The 18,314-nt window shown below is 35.3% G+C and overlaps 1 protein-coding gene across 1 annotated transcript; it reads right to left on the reverse strand.

The window, feature by feature from the left end:
- Positions 1–245: 245 nt before the first annotated feature.
- On the reverse strand, positions 246–2,835 carry LOC139892843 (protein SMAX1-LIKE 3-like). Its single transcript, XM_071875970.1, has 3 exons — positions 1,700–2,835; positions 1,407–1,596; positions 246–1,286 (listed from the first exon to the last, which is right to left on the reverse strand). Exons 1-3 carry the CDS (start codon positions 2,833–2,835, stop codon positions 246–248), a joined length of 2,367 nt encoding a protein of 788 aa, XP_071732071.1.
- Between the last annotated feature and the right edge of the window lie 15,479 nt (positions 2,836–18,314).

Below are 18,314 nucleotides of genomic sequence, written 5' to 3' on the forward strand. Positions count from 1 at the left end.
AGATATAAATATGTCACATTAAGTACCATCAGGATTTTAGGATTCAGGATGAATGTAAAGAATAATATGGAAAATGAGTACTTATAGAAGGAAAACAGTACACAAACTATTACTGTACCAAATTACCAAATCTATTACATAAGAAACAAGAAAAAAAATTCAAAAGAGTTGTTAGTATACATATCTAATTAAACTTACATTTCTATCATAGTATCTAATTAAAAACCTCATATAATTCAAACTAGTTACAACATTTGGAGTTTGAAAATAACTTGTTTATCAACTGACTCCAAAATCCCAATATCATAAACTGATTCATGCTTTGTAGCAACATTCAAGTCGAAACTAATCAAAGACTCATTACCACAATCCTCAACGATTTCTTGTCGTTCATCTTCACAATACATTCGCCTAATGCTTGGTGAACAAGCTCGAGAAATCGAACTAAAACTTTCACAGCTGAAAATAACAATGGCTTCATTAAGAAGGACCGTTTCACCACTATCTAACGTAAACATTCCATTCTTGATTGCTTTCTTGATTCCCATTAGGGAATAGTAATCAACTTGCTCAATATCTTCCATGAAGAACACACGGTTTGCGTTTTCTTGAACCGCATCAATGAATCTTTCAAGATAACTTTGGCCATTTTCGTCCCTCGCCCTTTTCTTGCTAGCGAGTTCTTGATCATCATCGGTCGAATCACCCCGCGTTGCTGAAAATCGACTCAACCCCAATTGAACAAAATTGTTTCTTGATCCAAATACAACTTTGGCCAACTCTTTTGCTATCTTTTCTTTACCATTATTATCAGCACCCATAAAAGACAACCATGTTTCTTGGTTCCCCTTTCTTTCCATTGTACCAGATCTGCATTGAAGGATTGTACTTACTATTTCCGGAATGATCTCTCTTTGCCATGGTACAACTCTCTCCAATGCATTGCTTAGAAGGTTTACATTTTCAGGGTTCATCTCTTTTAACTTATGCAAGTAGTATTCTTGATTATCATCATGATAACTAGCTTCACTACAAGAGGCCGAATTTGGACTTGAATTCGGATTCGATAGAAGTTCAGGCAAAAGCGTTTTCGGGTTGGGATCTTCGAAACATTGTTCACCACCCATAAAAAATTGATGTTCTTTAGGGGTGTTGGACTCGAAAATTACGGGCCAGGTGACATTTTGTTGGTTTAAATTTGGTGAAGAAGACATAGGTTGTTGATTGTGAAGTGAACTACAAATGGAGTTCCATTTTTTGCAAAGATTCCCAACTTTTTCACATTCCTGCAAACACATTCAACATAATGGTTTAGAACTTTAGATCATGCTACAAAAGTAAGCTGTCTAAGCAAATATATATTAATTATTAATTAATATACAATAATAAAATAACAAGAATCTAACCTTATCATTGGTGCTTTGTCTTGAGTTGTCTTCTTTATATTGTTGGAGCCATGAAGGCAAGGTGGATCCACCTGCAGTAATGGAGTCGTTGGTGCGACCATAGCTCGGTATGCTTCGAGCCTCTCGTCTTAAGTTAACCGAACATTCTGTGCAACAAGTGAGCAACTTCATCTCATTTCCTGAATCTTTACTGCTAACAAAACAAAACCCATATCAAAGATCAGTTTTTAAGCATGAAAAGATAATCTTTAAGAAAAAAGGAGCCCAAAAAAGTAGTAGTTAAAAGTATTTACCTTTCTATATTGAGGGTGAGGTCCAAGCTAGCAATAGGAAGTGTAAGAGGACAAAGATCCCATAGAGTTTCAAGTGAAGGGTGACCTATTTTGCACCTCATGTATGTTTGAGAATTAGCTATCCCCATCAACCATAACTTCCCACTATCAACACCCAAATTGAGTCCACTAAGCTCCATGATCATATGCTCCATAGGAGAGTAATAGTAGCTCCCGTTGAGTTTTCGATCGCTGTGGTTCGACCAGTAATCCGAAATCCAATTGAGATCACCTAAATATAATATAACTCCTCTACCCACAAAGCTTTTTACTAGACACTTAAGTTCCCTGATTTTGTCTTGAACATCTTCCCTTGAAAGGTGATGGAGTGTGTGTAAAGGAAGGCTTACAAACTGCATGAACCTTAAGTTGAAATTGTTTTCAGTTTCGAACTTGTCTATAACTCCTTTAACTATAGCATCAGCACTAGCTAAACACTCTCTTATAACAACAATGTTCCTTCTTTTTCTATTCATCATCATTTCTATAACACTCATCACATCTTCATCTTGGACTTTAGCTAAAGATCTAGGCTTGAAATTCTCTTTTGATTGCGAAAAACTACGTGGATTTGGAGAAGAAATTGATATCTCCATTTGTTCGATATTGTTTTTGATTTGTGTGCTAGAAAAACCAGCTTCTCGCATGACTCTACTCACACTAGGATCATCCAATATGGATATAATTAGTTGTTCAATCTCTACTTTAAGAGCTAAAATGGGTTGTTGTTGGTTTTCAATGGAACCACGTCGTTGGTGAGCTTGAGCACGTTTGAAGGCAGCAACCAACGCGTTTGAAAGAGAAGGATTGTGAGATTGGTTAGGATTTAACATGACAGGGTTTGATTGCATAGTAGGAAGGCGGTTTAGAGCCACATTGAAACAAAGCTCAAGAGCTTTGTATTGAAGTGGATGAGAGTTTGGTTGCAAACAAGCCTTCCTGAGAATGCTTGTTGGCGATGTTAGCATCGCACTAGCAACATGCAAAGGCGTGACCTGCGCATGGCCACGCCTTCTTGCAAGAACAAGAGCTTGTTTTACAACATTTGCGGCATCAAGTGTTAGTGTGTGTTGGATAGTATAGCCTCCAGTTCTCATGGTTCACTAGGATTTTTTTAAGTTTATGATACTATGGTTTTGCTATTCATATGGTTTATTTTGGAAGTTGGTGTAAATATTGCATTGGCAAGTAGTGGTGATGTATGGTTTATAAGAAGAGGAGTAAAGGAGTAGTGTGAAGTGGGGCTTTTGTGCTTTTCTTGTAGGTGTTAGTTTAGTATGTGAAAGTGGAATGCATGTGTAGCAAAGCAATTTTATTTACCATAAAAAGACTAATTCAACCTTTAAGCAGTATATTACTATTACAAATTGACAATTATTTATCTTATGAAGTTTCCGTTTGTGTTTACCTTTAATAGTAACTTATCTTACAGTTACCATGATCTATGTATAAATAAAATCATATTATAATGAAATAATATATTTTGAATATATATATATATATATATATATATATATATATATATATATATATATATATATATATATATATATATATATATATATATATATATATGGTCAGGATCAATGGGGAAGTAACCAATCTGGGGGAAGCGAGGAGAAGAACAAATTTTTATTTTTTTATTTTTTTTGATTTTTTTCAGGCATCAAGATCACACGAAAATATGAACATTTAGAAAAGACACTTCGTGATGAATGTTATTATTTATGCGGGAAAATGATCGACAAAAATAACATTCAAGATAATATTGTTCGTGAAGAATATTAACGTTTTTTTTCTTCATGTTTTGTGAAGTAAAATTTAGCCCGATTTAGAGTTTAGGGTTTAGTGTTTTGGGTTTATTCCATAAACCCAAAACACCAAACCCTAAACCCTAAACCATAAACTCTAAACCGTTCGTGTTAAAAACTCAATCAAAATCCTAAATCTAAACCCTAAATTTCTAAATACTAATATCTAAACCCTAATATCTAAAACCTCAACATACGATCGAAAAACACGATAATTGTTACATATTAGTTTTTCGAGCATTTTCCCGCCAAAATAAAAACATTTATCACAAAGTGTCTTTATTAAATGTTCATATTTTCATCTAATCTATAATGTTCGTGAACAAAGTTTTTTCAAAAAACGAAAAAAAAAATATTTTGCTTCCCCCTCCCCCGATTGGTTACTTCCCTCATATATATATATATATATATATATATATATATATATATATATAGGGGCAGGATCAATGGGGAAGTAACCATTCGGGGGAAAGCGGGAGGAAGCAAAAAAAATTTTTTATCTTTTTTTTTTGGATTTTTTTTTCGGCATCAAGATCACACGAAAATATGAACATTTAGAAGAGACACTTCGTGATGAATGTTATTATTTAAGCGGGAAAACGATCGACAAAAATAACATTCAAGATAATATTGTTCGTGAAGAATATGAACGTTTTTTTTCATGTTTTGTGAAGTAAAATTTAGCCCGATTTAGAGTTTTGGGTTTAGGGTTTGGTGTTTTGGGTTTATTCCATAAACCCAAAACACCAAACCCTAAACCCTAAACCCTAAACCCTAAACTCTAAACCGTTCATGTTAAAAACTCAATCTAAATCCTAAATCTAAACCCTAAATCTAAACCCTAAACCCTAAATTTCTAAACCCTATAAACCCTAATATCTAAACCCTAATATCTAAACCCCAATAGCTAAAATCTCAACATACGCTCGAAAAACATGATAATTGTTATATATTACTTCTTCGAGCGTTTTCCCGCCAAAATAAAAACATTTATCACAAAGTATCTCTACTAAATGTTCATATTTTCATCCCAGCTATAATGTTCGCGAACAAGGTTTTTTTTAAAAACGAAAAAAAAAAGTTTTTGCTTCCCCCCGCTTCCCCCCGATTGGTTACTTCTCTCTTGATCCTAACAATATATATATATATATATATATATATATATATATATATATATATATATATATATATATATATATATATATATATATATATATATATATATGACAGGATCAATGGGGAAGTAACCAATCGGGGAGAAGCGGGGGGAAGCAAAAAAATTTTTTTTTTTCGTTTTTTTTGAATTTTTTTTTTCCGGCATCAAGATCACACGAAAATATGAACATTTAGAAGAGACACTTCGTGATGAATGTTATTATTTAGGCGGGAAAACGATCGACAAAAATAACATTCAAGATAATATTGTTCGTGAAGAATATGAACGTTTTTTTTTCATGTTTTGTGAAGTAAAATTTAGCCCGATTTAGAGTTTAGGGTGTGGTGTTTTGGGTTTATTCCATAAACCCAAAACACCAAACCCTAAACCCTAAACCCTAAACTCTAAACCGTTCGTGTTAAAAACTCAATCTAAATCCTAAATCTAAACCCTAAACCCTAAATTTCTAAACCCTAATATCTAAACCCTATAAACCCTAATATCTAAACCCCAATAGCTAAAACCTCAAAATACGCTCGAAAAACACGATAATTGTTATATATTACTTCTTCGAGCGTTTTCCCGCCAAAATAAAAACATTTATCACAAAGTGTCTCTACTAAATGTTCATATTTTCATCTCATCTATAATGTTCGTGAACAAAGTTTTTTCAAAAAACGAAAAAAAAAGTTTTTGCTTCCCCCCACTTCCCCCCGAATGGTTACTTCCCTCTTGATCCTACCACTATATATATATATATATATATATATATATATATATATATATATATATATATATATATATATATATATATATATATATATCACAATAAAAAATACACTGAAACATAAATTACGATTAAATTTGAGATATAAGTTGTAATCATTCTAAATATACTTGTCGGGGTCATAACATCTTCATAAAAAGCTGTTCAAATATCAATAGCAACATACTTTGAATTGGCCATAAAAGTATTGAAAACAATCATGGAATAACTTGATTAGATTTTACTCGTCTGAAAAAAATACATTAATTCTTTAGGTAGTCTGATTAAGAAGACCTTATCTATTTACCTTAAGTTTGTAAACACAAGTAATACTAATAAAAGACAATCATTAATGAAAAAAAAAAAAAAAAAAAAAAAAACATTTCTCTTCTAATTAATATGTTTTGTGTGTATACTTTTTACTATGAGGTTTGACATCAAGTCTTATCTTGACTATTTTGGACATAGGTTTTGTAAAACTGATCTTATTCTTGTTTGTCTATTATTTATTTAACCACATATTTTCCCCCTCTATTGTCTTTTGTCTCTCTAATAAAACAAGAAAAGGTAAAAGCATATAGAAAAGAGTGGAAGTTGGACTGCTTTAGACTGATGATTTGAAGTTTATAGATCCAATGCTCTAGGTTCCCTTACTTTCAAGCAAAAGATCATCAAGTAAAAAATTGCTGGAGTAGTACTAAATAAAAACATGATAAAAAAAAAAAAAAAAAAAAAAAAATAGAGAAGCTAGCTAGCTTTGTCTGAACAATGACCTTATTTAAAGGGGCGCAATTTGTAACTTTAGTTTCTTTTTCTAAATACTGCAAATGCTTTATGGTGTGGAAACTTTGTCCCCCTTAACTATTTTTATTTTGCAAAATAAGGTTCTTCACTTTCTCTTTTGCAAAGGCTTTATGGCCTTATGGTGTGGAAGCTTGTCTTGGTTACAGACCCGCTCTATGCCAATAAAAGAGAAAAACAAAAGCTATTACCCTACCAAATTTGTTCTCCATCTGGATATTTAAAGGTGTTAGTATATTTTGCTCTCATTAACTACTATATGATAATATAGATATGATAATATAGATATAGATTAGTTAGAATATAAGCGAGTAAATGGAGAATTTTTTTTAAGAACAAATTTTGTACTTGGATGTAAGTAGTAAATCAATTGATCACGTAACCATTTTTAACTCTTTTATAGATCACCTAAGATTTTGTTGCTAGTGAAGTACAACCCTAAAATCTCTTATAAGAATATTATGACGCCAAACATTATATATCTTAGTGATGGTTATTATTTAGAGTATAAATGAAGAGGTCTAATAGGTAAAAGGTGATTTTTTTTTCATTGTAAGGAATTATCTAATACGAGTAATTGGTTAGATGAATGTTTAACATTTCGTAATTATATAAATACAAATACAATGATTCTTGATGACACATTGTTAGACTATTTGTAGTGGTTGGGGGCGTGAGTTAGGGGCGTGAGTTGCTTTTTTTATCTTTTTGATGACTAGGACGTGTGGGTTGTTTTTGTGAAGTGGTGGTGGTGTGAGTTTTTGGTGTGGGTTTGAAGTATTGTGATGATGTGTTAAAATATAATTGGGATAGGTATTAAAAAGGGATAAAAAAAGATTTTTAAAATAAATAAAAAAAAAAAAAACAGCAACGCACGTTGTTGGATACGTTGCCAACCGCCCCACGCCTCTTCTTCTTCGCTTGGAAACGCCTCGATACGGGTGGAAGGGGGCGGCGCCGGATGCCAACTCACCCTCCCACGCCGTTGCACCCTCGCCGCTACAACAGGTCTTATAGAAAAGAGCTATTCTCCTAATTAAGATAGAGTATTAAAATTAAAATATTTTTTGATACGATGTTTAGGGTTCAAATCCCCAAGATCCAAACGAATTTACATATTTGTGGATAAATGTAAAATATATCATAAGTAAAAGAATTTTTCTAAAGAATATGTTCATTTCATCTTTCGGACTATTGCCTAACAGTTTGGCCACTTAAGTTAAAATATATGATCGTACGTATTGCAAAACAATTAAGGTTAAGCATATAACTAAAATGTATTAATTGTCATATTCTGCAAGTGTAAAAGTAGGATCTAAAGTTTAAAACGTTATTTATATTTATATTTATATGATTTTATGGTTGTAATGATTATGAGATCATCATTCTTTTTCAAACGGCTCAAATATAAAATTAAAATTACTCCATGATTGGAGAGACTTTAGCCACCGCTTTTAGTTCTTCAATCATTGGTTCCATATTTATGTAAATTTAATTTTATATAAAATATGGTTTTTTCAGCACTAAAATATCAATTAATTAATTGTATAGAGATATAAATAAATTATCGTGTGTTATAAAACTATGAAATGAAACACTTCCGTAAGATTTATATTTTATGAAACAATTGGAAATTTTCTTAGTTACATGACACACCCCACCCAATCTATCATAAACGTAGCTTTGGTAATCATTTCATATTTCTTTGATCTAAAAAGTGTGTATATATGGGGTTACATTCAAACAGAAACTCAAAATGTATAATGGTAACAACAAGAAAGGTGAGGTTCGCGCGCTGCTACTTGAAAAGTACTAGCGATTTAACTAAAAAAAATAAATTAAAAAATATTATATATTTTAACCGTGTAATAGCGAGTGTATATATTCATATATAATATCCTATCAACTTTCTCCAAATGATAAAGAAATAATAGGTCAAAAAAAAAATTTAAATAATGAACAGTGCTTGGCCAATAAGAATTCGGGGAAAAAAATGAATAGTGGTCGACCACTATTGATGAATAGTGGCCGGCCAATAGGAATGCACCATTCCGCTTTGGTCTTTAGTATATATAGTAGAAAAAAATGAATAGTAGTTGACCACTATTGATGAATAGTGGCCGGTCAATAGGAATGCACCATTCCGCTTTGGTCTTTAGTATATATAGTAATAAAGCAAATTTTCCATATTTTGACGGGAAAACGCTCGAAAAAAAAACAATGAAAACATGCATCATGAGTAATATTATTCTTCTGAGTTTTTTTTAGGGTTTAAAAATTAGGGTTTAGTAATTAGGGTTTAGAAATTATGGTTACAAAATTAGTGTTTAGCTATTAGAGTTTAGAAATTAGGGTTTAGGGTTTAGAAATTAGGGTTTAGAATGAATTTTTAACACGAACGGTTAAGAATTTAGGGTTTAGGGTCTAAACCCAAAACACTAAACCCTAAACTCTAAACCCTAAACTCTAAATCGGACTAAATTTAGAAAAAAACTTCTTATAAGATGAAAGAAAAAACAACGTTCCAAAAATATTATTAGGAATAACATTACTCATGATGAATGTTATCAATTATTTCTTCAATCGTTTTCCCGCCTAAATAATAACATTCATCACAAGTGTCTTTTTTAAATGTTCATATTTTTGCCTAAACTTGATGTCGGGAAAAAAATTCGAAAAAAACAAAAAATTTTATTTCCCTCCACTTTCTCCCTAAAAAGTGCTTCACTCTATATATATATATATATATATATATATATATATATATATATATATATATATATATATTTGGGTAAGCGAGGAAATTCTCCTATGAACGAGCACATTGGATCCCCCATAAAAGGTAAAACCTCGGTTAATCAAACCCCCCGAGCGCAAGACCTGGTACCGGGTGAATTGTGCATTATGCGCACCCTCTAGTCACACTCCCTTTTTGAACAATTTGGCATAGCCAGGAATTGAACCCGGATGGTGTGCTTCATTAGGTAACTCGGTGGCCACTCAAGCAAGCATGCGTGGTTATATATATATATATATATATATATATATATATATATATATATATATATATATATATATATATATATATATATATATATATATATATATATATATATATATATATATATATATATGTTCAATCCATGGCTAAGCACTAAATGGGGTACAAACTAGATAAGTGAATATGGGCCTCACATTTAAAAAAAAAAGAGTCTAATTTTACATGAAAAACGCGGAGGGGGAAAATGGTAATTATGTAAATCAATTTAATAAAGCATGTAATAAAAAGAAAGAAGAAAACAACCGCCGATCTCAATCGGAGGAGCAAATAGCAACTCTTTTTCAATTATAACAACCGCCGCCGTTTCAATCGGAGAACATTGGGAGGTTCGGTACGCTCGTCACTTCAACTTTCCGTCACTTCAATCGCCGCCATTTCAATTGGAGAATCTCTACCGCCGGTCTTCATCCGTCGCTTGCTCCTCCGGTTAAAAAATTCAAAGGCATGTGGCTGATGCGTGTTGTGCATATACATCTTTTACCCTCTAAATTTATACATGATTCAAACACTACAAATAAGCACACACAACTAACGAGCACTTAGAACCCGGTTATTATAGTACTTTAATATAAGTATTCGTTTCAAGTTCGTCCCAAGAGAGCTGTTAGGAATTTATGGACCCAACAACGACCACCAATCTAAAGATTGTGATCCCACAAACGACAAACGGACAGAATAACAACAAGAAAAGTAAATGAAACAAGATATTACGTGGTTATATGCAATCAGTGTGATTGCTTTAGTCCACAGCCAACTAGAGAGCTTTTTTATTGATTTTTCGTGATTAGGGTTACAGATTACAATAGGTATATTTATAGTGCTAATCAAAATTAGGAAACAAATCGAATAACTTGCTGGCTACGCACGTCATCTCGTTTCGCGATGACCTATCGCGATCCGCGACCAACTGTAACCAAACGCGACAAAACAACTTCAAACGTTACACCTTCAGACACCTTGTTCTGTCACATCTGTTGCGTTTGAGGCTAGTGTACCGCGTCCTGTGCTGTCGCGTTTGGCGACAGAACAAGCCAAAACGCGACAGCCCTGTTTCTTTTGTTTTGATCTTCTTTGCAACTATCTAACAATATCCCACTCAAAGGAGAGCAAAAACCCAGAAATCTCGTCAACCCCAAAACTATCAATTTCAACCAAGAACGTCGAACCACCTCTCACACCGCCAATCAAACATGGGACAAGCAAACTCAACATCGCTGGAAGAGCAGACTTTCGATACAAGGTCTTCAACACTACTTGTCGAAATCAATACCAATAACCCTTATAACTCTCTAGTTGACGTATTCTTTCATCAAGTAACAAGAAGATCAGTTGAAGCTATGCAAAGCTTCAACTTCCCGATCGTAACCACCTTAGTACACATATCAGCAGGATTCTCCGTACCACGAATTTTCTTAACAACTAAAGTACCATCTTCAATAAGTTCGCGAATTTTATGATACCTTAGCTTTATGTGTTTCGTACGACCATGAAACACCGGGTTCTTCACCAAATGAATATCACTTTGATTATCACAGTTCAAGACATAATCTTGTTGAACTAGTCCCAACTCAATCATAAAATTCTTCAGCTATACAAGTTCTTTGCATGCTTCTGCTGCAGCCATATACTCAGCCTCCGTTGTTGACAGCGCAACACAACTTTGAAGTTTGGACATCCAACTGACTGCCTCTTACCAACCGTGAAAACATACCCCGTAGTGCTTCTACCCGAATCGTCACAACCACCCAAATCAGCATCAACGTACCCTCTCAAAATGGAATCACCTTTAGTGAATTTCAACCCCATTTTAGAAGTACCTTTCAAGTAGCGCAAAAGCCACTTTATACCTTCCCAATGCTCTTTACCCAAATTTGATATAAACCGACTCACAACTCCCACTTTATAAGCTATGTCGGGTCTTGAACAAATTATTGCGTACATAATACTACCCACTGCCGACGCATACGGAATTTGAGCCATCTCCTCTTTGTCTACTTCCGTTGTAGGTGCTTGACTTTTCGTTAACTTTAAAGTACTACCTAAAGGCACGGATCTTGCCTTTGAATCACCCATGTTGAACCGCTCTAACACTTTCTCGATATACTTGGTTTGAGACAAAGTTAAAGTACCTTCAACCCGATTCCTTTTAATACTCATTCCGAGTATCCGTTTAGCAGCCCCTAAGTCTTTCATCTCGAACGCGTGAGACAACTTTCTCTTCAACCTGTTGATCTCTAACATGTTCGAACCTGCAATCAACATGTCATCAACATAAAGTAACAATATAACATAGGAGGACTTGAATTTCTTCAAGTAACAACAATGATCCGACTCGCTTCTTGTAAAGCCACTTCTTGCCATAAATTCATCAAACTTCAAGTACCATTGCCGTGGTGCTTGTTTTAACCCATACAGACTTTTCTTCAATTTGCAAACCCATCTCTCTTTACCAACTACCTCGAAGCCCTTTGGTTGCACCATATAAATATCCTCTTTAAGATCCCCATGTAAAAAATGCGGTCTTTACATCTAATTGTTCTAGATGTAAATCATCAGCAACAACAATGCTCAAAACCTATCGAATAGTAGTCATCTTCACAACCGGCGAAAAGATCTCGTTATAATCAACTCCTTCCCTTTGTTGAAACCCCTTAACTACCAACCAAGCTTTGTACCTCTTTTTCCCGTTCAACTCATCTTTGACCCGAAAGACCCATTTACTGTGCAACGCCCTTTTCATTAGAGGTAATTTCACTAAAAACCATGTCTCATTCTTGATAAGTGACCCTATCTCTTCTTTCATAGCAAGCACCTACTGTATGGATTCTTTAGATTGTCATGCTTCAAAATAACTATCAGGTTCACCATTCTCAGTATTGAGCAAATAGTTTGCTGATGGAGAAAACCTAACAATAGGTTTGGGTGTTCTACTAGAGCGTCTCAATGGTGGAGTAACGGGTGCTGGTGATCGAGTTAAGTCACCATCATCCCCACCAATAGAGCTCTCATCATTTTCGGAGCTTGCACCACTCTCCGAATCATCTCCATCACTTTGATCCTCACCGTCAATTGGCAATTCAATAGTTCTCAAACTCCCACTAGAACCTGTATTCACATCAACAAACTTATCAAGCATAACCGGACTATGATTAGAATTAACCGTTACCTTGGTGCCATACAACGAGCTTTCATCAAAAGTAACATCTCTACTACGAATCACCTTCCTCGCCTCATTGTCCCAACACCTATAACCCATGTCATCCAATCCATACCCGATAAAAGTACACTTTCTTGATTTAGCTTCAAGCTTGTCTTTGTCAATGTCTTTGGTTTTCACATACACATTACAACCGAAAACCCTTAAGTGAGCCAAACTCACCTTTTTACTGGTTCACTCTTCCTCTGGAATTCGAAACTCTATCGGTGTTGAGGGTCCTCTATTAATTAAATAAGCTGCCGTGTTCAGGACATCTACCCAAAACATATTTGGTAGACCCGCATGTAACCACATACTACTAGCCCGCTCATTGAGCGTCCGGTTCATGCGTTCGGCAACCCCATTGTGCTGTGGTGTTTCTGGAACAGTTTTCAACATACGAATACCATGTTCCGCACAATAGTCTTTAAATTCTTTACTACTGTATTCTCCTCCATTGTCAGATTTCAAGCACTTAACTTTCAAGTTAGTCTCATTTTCAACAGCAGCTCTCCACACTTTAAAAGTAAAAAACACATCAGATTTAACTTTGAGAAAGTAAACTCATACCTTTCTAGTGGAGTCATCAATGAAGGTGACATAGTAGTGGGAACCACCATGTGACTCAATCGTTGTAGGTCCATAGACATTAGAATGAACAAGTTCAAGCTTCTCCTTCTTTGGTGCAATTCCCAATTTCCCGAATGATACCTTCTTTTGTTTCCCCATAGTACATGGCTCACAAAACCCGATATCTACTTTCTTCGAACCCGGAATCTTCTCATTAGAAACTAGCAACTTCATCCCCTTTTCACTCATATGCCCTAATCTTCGGTGCCATAAAGTAGAATCGGCCCCTACATTACTTGTCACATTAACCTCATCATCATCGAATACCTCGACCATGTACAAAGTTCCCCTTTTATGTCCTGAAGCCACGACCTGACCATCCTTTTGAACACGCCACTTGCGATCACCGAAGGTAGTATGATTACCTTCTTCATCCAATTGACCTATAGAGATAAGCTTCCTTTTCAAATCCGGGATATACCTCACATCTTTCAAAGTCCAATTGGAATCATTAGATGTCTTCAATGTCACATCTCCAATGCCTCTTATGTCTAAGCGTTTGTCATCCGCCAATCTCACTTTCCCCCAATATGCCTTAAAATTCTTCATCATCTCCTTACTAGGATTAGCATGGAATGATGCACCCGAATCCATGATCCAAGCTTCAACCGAATTTTTAACACAACACACCAAAGCATCATCCATATCCTCGGAAGTGAAGTTCACCCTAGCTTTATCCACCTTTGGATTCTTACATTGAGTGCTAAAGTGACCCTTTTGATTGTAATTTCAACAAATCGCAGATTCTCGGTCCTTAGAGTTATACCTCTTTTTGAATTTCTTACCCTTCTTCGTACCTTTATCGTTCTTCCTGCCCCTGTCGGTATTTAAGAGCGACCCCGATGATTCTCCGGAATTCCTCCTACGAGTTTTTTCCCCTAGAATCAAATCTTTGATCCCCTCAAGCTTGAGCTTAGTGGTTCCTGTGGAACTACTAACTGCAGTAACTGTACCCGACTAACTTTCAGGCAAAGACGAAAGCAAAATCAGTGCATGAAGTTCATCATCAAACACAATCTCCACCAAGGCCAATCTTGTAATGAGATTGTTGAAATCATTGATATGATCTGCAGCACACGCACCTTCTTTCATCTTTTGGTTGAACAATTGACGCATCAGAAAAACCTTATTAGCAGTGTTAGGTTTTTCATACATATTTGTAAGTGCCTTTAAGCACCCAAACGTAGTCTTCTCGTTAATAACGTTGTAAGCAACATTTTTTGCAAGAGACAACCTAACCGCCCCTAAAGCTTGGCGATCTAGGAGATCCCAATCTTCTTGTTTAACGCTATCAGGCTTCTTCTCTTCAAGTGGTAAGTGTAATTTTTTCTGGTACAAATAGTCTTCTATTTGCATCTTCCAAAATCCAAAATCTTTCCCATTAAACCGATCAATCCTAAAGTTTCCTTCGTCCGCCATCGTGCCCAATACGAACCTTGTGCTCTAGATACTAGTTGTTAGGAATTTATGGACCCAACAACGACCACCAATCTAAAGATTGTGATCCCACAAACGATAAACGGACAGAATAACAACAAGAAAAGTAAACGACACAAGATATTACGTGGTTATATGCAATCGGTGTGATTGCTTTAGTCCACGGCCAACTAGAGAGCTTTTTATTTATTGATTTTTCGTGATTAGGGTTACAAATTACAATAGGTATATTTATAGTGCTAATCAAAATTAGGAAACAAATCGAATAACTTGCTGGCTACGCACGTCATCGCATTTCGCGATGACCTATCGCGATCCGCGACCAACTGTAACCACATGCGACAAAACAACTTCAAATGTTACACCTTCAGACACCTCGTTCTATCACATCTGTCACATTTGAGGCTAGTGTACCGCGTCCTGTGCTGTCGCGTTTGGCGACAGAACAAGCCAAAATGCGACAGCCCTGTTTCTTTTGTTTTGATCTTCTTTGCAACTATCTAACAAGAGCGGTGTAAGTCGGATAATTGAAACTATTAATTGTCCTAGGGTTTATTTGATTGGGGAGTTTTTGATTGATTTTGATTAACAACTAAAACTTGCATAATTAAACAAACTTAAACTTAACAAGTAAACTAGTAGCAAGTAACAAGTAATAAAATATTAAGAACTTAAATCAATAACTAAGTGGTGTTCACTTATCTAATCCTCTATATGCTTGAATTGACCCGTTTTACCCAAATTGCTATCGCACTAGTTGTTGAACTATAAATGTTTAGTATCACTACTAAACCTCAAATCAAATAACACTCCACGAATTCACGTAAGCATTGTATTCTAAGATCAAGTTAAGCACAATTTGGTTATTGAGATTATGTCTAGGTTGAAATCACTTAAACCCCCAATTATCGAAATCACTCAAGATTACCGGCACTACTATGTTGACTAAAGGCCAATTGAAAACCAACCTAGATCAAGAACACAATCACTTGAAATTCTTAAACTAGTTGTCTAGATCACCTAAGGTGTTGAAGCACACATTGATTCACTTCTCAAATCACTAAGAGAGCTACTCAACATATGTAATCAAAGTCAAGCCTAAAACAAATTCATAGCAATGGACCTTTAGCTAACTCAATAACACAAGATCATGTAATTCATTCAAACAACATTATTCAATTGATTTTGGGGTAAACACTAGTATTAGAGATTCATAGATAAGCAAACACAAGAGATTTAGCCAATCATGGCCAAAATCAAACTAATATTAAGCATAGAAATGTAAACAATCATCATCTTCAAGTTATTACAAGTAATTAGTTCACAACTAGAAAAAGAAAAGTAGAGATTACAACTAATTAGTGCAAAATAGATAAAGCAAAGTGGAGATTACAACCTAAAATGATAAAGAGAAGAAGATCTAAGCTATAATCATAAGATAAACAAGAACAAAATCAATTAAGACAAAAGCATTCATCATTACAAGTAGAGAAAATAAGGACAAGTGCTAAAATGGAAAGAAAATTATAAAATGGAGAATGAGTGATGTAGATCTAGCATCTAGCTTCACTAATCTTCAACTTGGATCATCAATTGAGCTTTGATCTTGATAGAATGATGAAATGGACCCTTTTAAGGTTCCATTTCGGACCCCAATCACAGCTCTCTAACTCAAAAACCCCAAATTTGCTTTTATAGGTCGGCCGAATTTTGTGGCTGAATTAGCGCCATGAGCGGCGCTTTTGGAACAGGAGCGGTGCTTTTGGGAGGACAGGAGCGGCGCTTTTGGGTAGGAGCGGCGCTTTTGGCACATAGGAGCGACGCTTTTGTGCTGGAGCGGCACTTTTAGCTACTGATCTTTTTAACACACGTTTTAGCACATAGGGGCGCCGCTTTTGACCTTAGGAGTGCTGCTTTTGACCCTGGGATTTCATTTTCACTCCAAAAATTCACTTGGTTCATTCCTTTGGCCCAAGGGTTGACTCCTTAGCATAAATATGAACTTTTAGACCACTTTTGCCCCGAAACGACTAAATACCACAATCCGCTCACTAATCATCACAACCCGTATCGAAATGCCACGAAAGTAGGGAGATATTGCGAAGATAAATATGTATATTTTGATCAATATCAAATCCCCCACACTTGAACCTTGCTTGTCCTCAAGCAAGCCTAAACTTAACCATATCTTCACAATGATGACCAACTTTGATTAATACAAACTTTCAATTTCAAGTAAGGTCTTTTTAACTTTCAATCCTTCAAGCACAATCTCAAAAATACTTGACAAACTTCAATGAATTACCTCAATGATTCTTGCCAATCGTTAAGCATTCAACAATCTTCAAACAAAAACAATTTCAATCATCAATTCTTCTACCTTTAAAACTATGACTTCCAAGACTTTGACCAAGTTTGACTTTCAAGGAATTGTCTTCAAGTCATCTCAACAATCTTCAAATTTAAACTTTTACACACCACAACCTTCTTCACATCTTCAACAAACTCCACTCAAAACCATCAAATTCAAGCCTAATACTAAATCTTCATCTATCATCCAATATCATTCAAAAACTTCACAACAAGCTTTTAAGAGGTCTAAAATCACCAAGTATCAAAACAAAGCATAACCCCTAGCAAGCAACTATCAAATTCCTCAACTAGCAACAATCAAGCATTAAAACTCTTCAAATCAACCTTTGACCTTCTTTGACTTTGATCAACAACATAGTATTCGCGGGATAGCCAACAAATCACAAAGTTACCCATCAAAATAACCTTAATTACCCAAAAGATTCTCAATTTAACCCAAACCAATGCAAAGTGACCCAAAATACCTAAATGTATGCGATAAGCTCCAAATCATGATGAAAATCTCAAAGTGTATCCAAAATGATCTGAATGCACCCCAAATGAATAAGGACCATGAATATCATTAAAAAAATCACTATCTACCAAGAAATCGTGTAAAGTGTATGCCTCCAAAAAGTATGCTCACCTAATCAACCCGGATGGCTATCCCTCTTCACCCTCCATGCCACCAAAACACCTATTTTCGTCAATTCCAAATAATGGTCGTCAATTCCAAATTATAATCGTCAATTCCAATTATAGGGTTAAGGTGGGTGTGCCAAAGGTAAGGGACTGGGTACCCCACCTTTATTTGGTCACTCGGGCACGGGGTAACCGGCACTCATCAAGATTTCTATCATAACTCTATGGTTTCTCTCATAGTAGGGCGAAAGCATTTACGGAGGTTCATGGAATTAGGGCCCCACGTGGCTAAATAAGAGAGTCCGCCAATTCCAAATTTTGAAGCACTAGGAAGACTTTAACTTCCTTTAATAGGATTGAGCTTGACTTGGGAGTCTTTACTCCCAAGCTTGGAACACATATAACTTGGAAGACTTTGTGGGGACATGGGGGCGAAAAAAGGAAACAGGCACACTTGGAGAGCGCAGTACAACGGAGAGTTGTATGCTGCATTCGGGAAGGATGAATCGCTCCCGAAAAGGAATCTATTGATTCTCTCCCAATTGGTTGGACCGTAGGTGCGATGATTTACTTCACGGGCGAGGTCTCAATGCGTATTCCTGAATAATCTAATTTTTCAATTATTCAATCATTTTATTTTCCCAAGTTCAATGTTAGCGAGATTAGTCAACATTTTTATGTTTCGATGCAACAGCAAGATGCTATTTGTAACAAGTAGTTTTGT

The sequence above is a fragment of the Rutidosis leptorrhynchoides genome, chromosome 2 (assembly GCF_046630445.1).
Source record: "Rutidosis leptorrhynchoides isolate AG116_Rl617_1_P2 chromosome 2, CSIRO_AGI_Rlap_v1, whole genome shotgun sequence".
In the NCBI taxonomy this organism is placed as follows: Eukaryota; Viridiplantae; Streptophyta; class Magnoliopsida; order Asterales; family Asteraceae; genus Rutidosis; species Rutidosis leptorrhynchoides.

Excerpts from the sequence above, each read along its gene's own strand:
- LOC139892843 (XM_071875970.1), bottom strand. The coding sequence starts at position 2,835 with ATGAGAACTGGAGGCTATACTATCCAACACACACTAACACTTGATGCC. Across the intron at positions 1,597-1,699 it reads CTCACCCTCAATATAGAAAG|TAAAGATTCAGGAAATGAGA; the intron begins GTAAATACTTTT and ends TTTTGTTAGCAG. Across the intron at positions 1,287-1,406 it reads GACAAAGCACCAATGATAAG|GAATGTGAAAAAGTTGGGAA; the intron begins GTTAGATTCTTG and ends ATGTGTTTGCAG.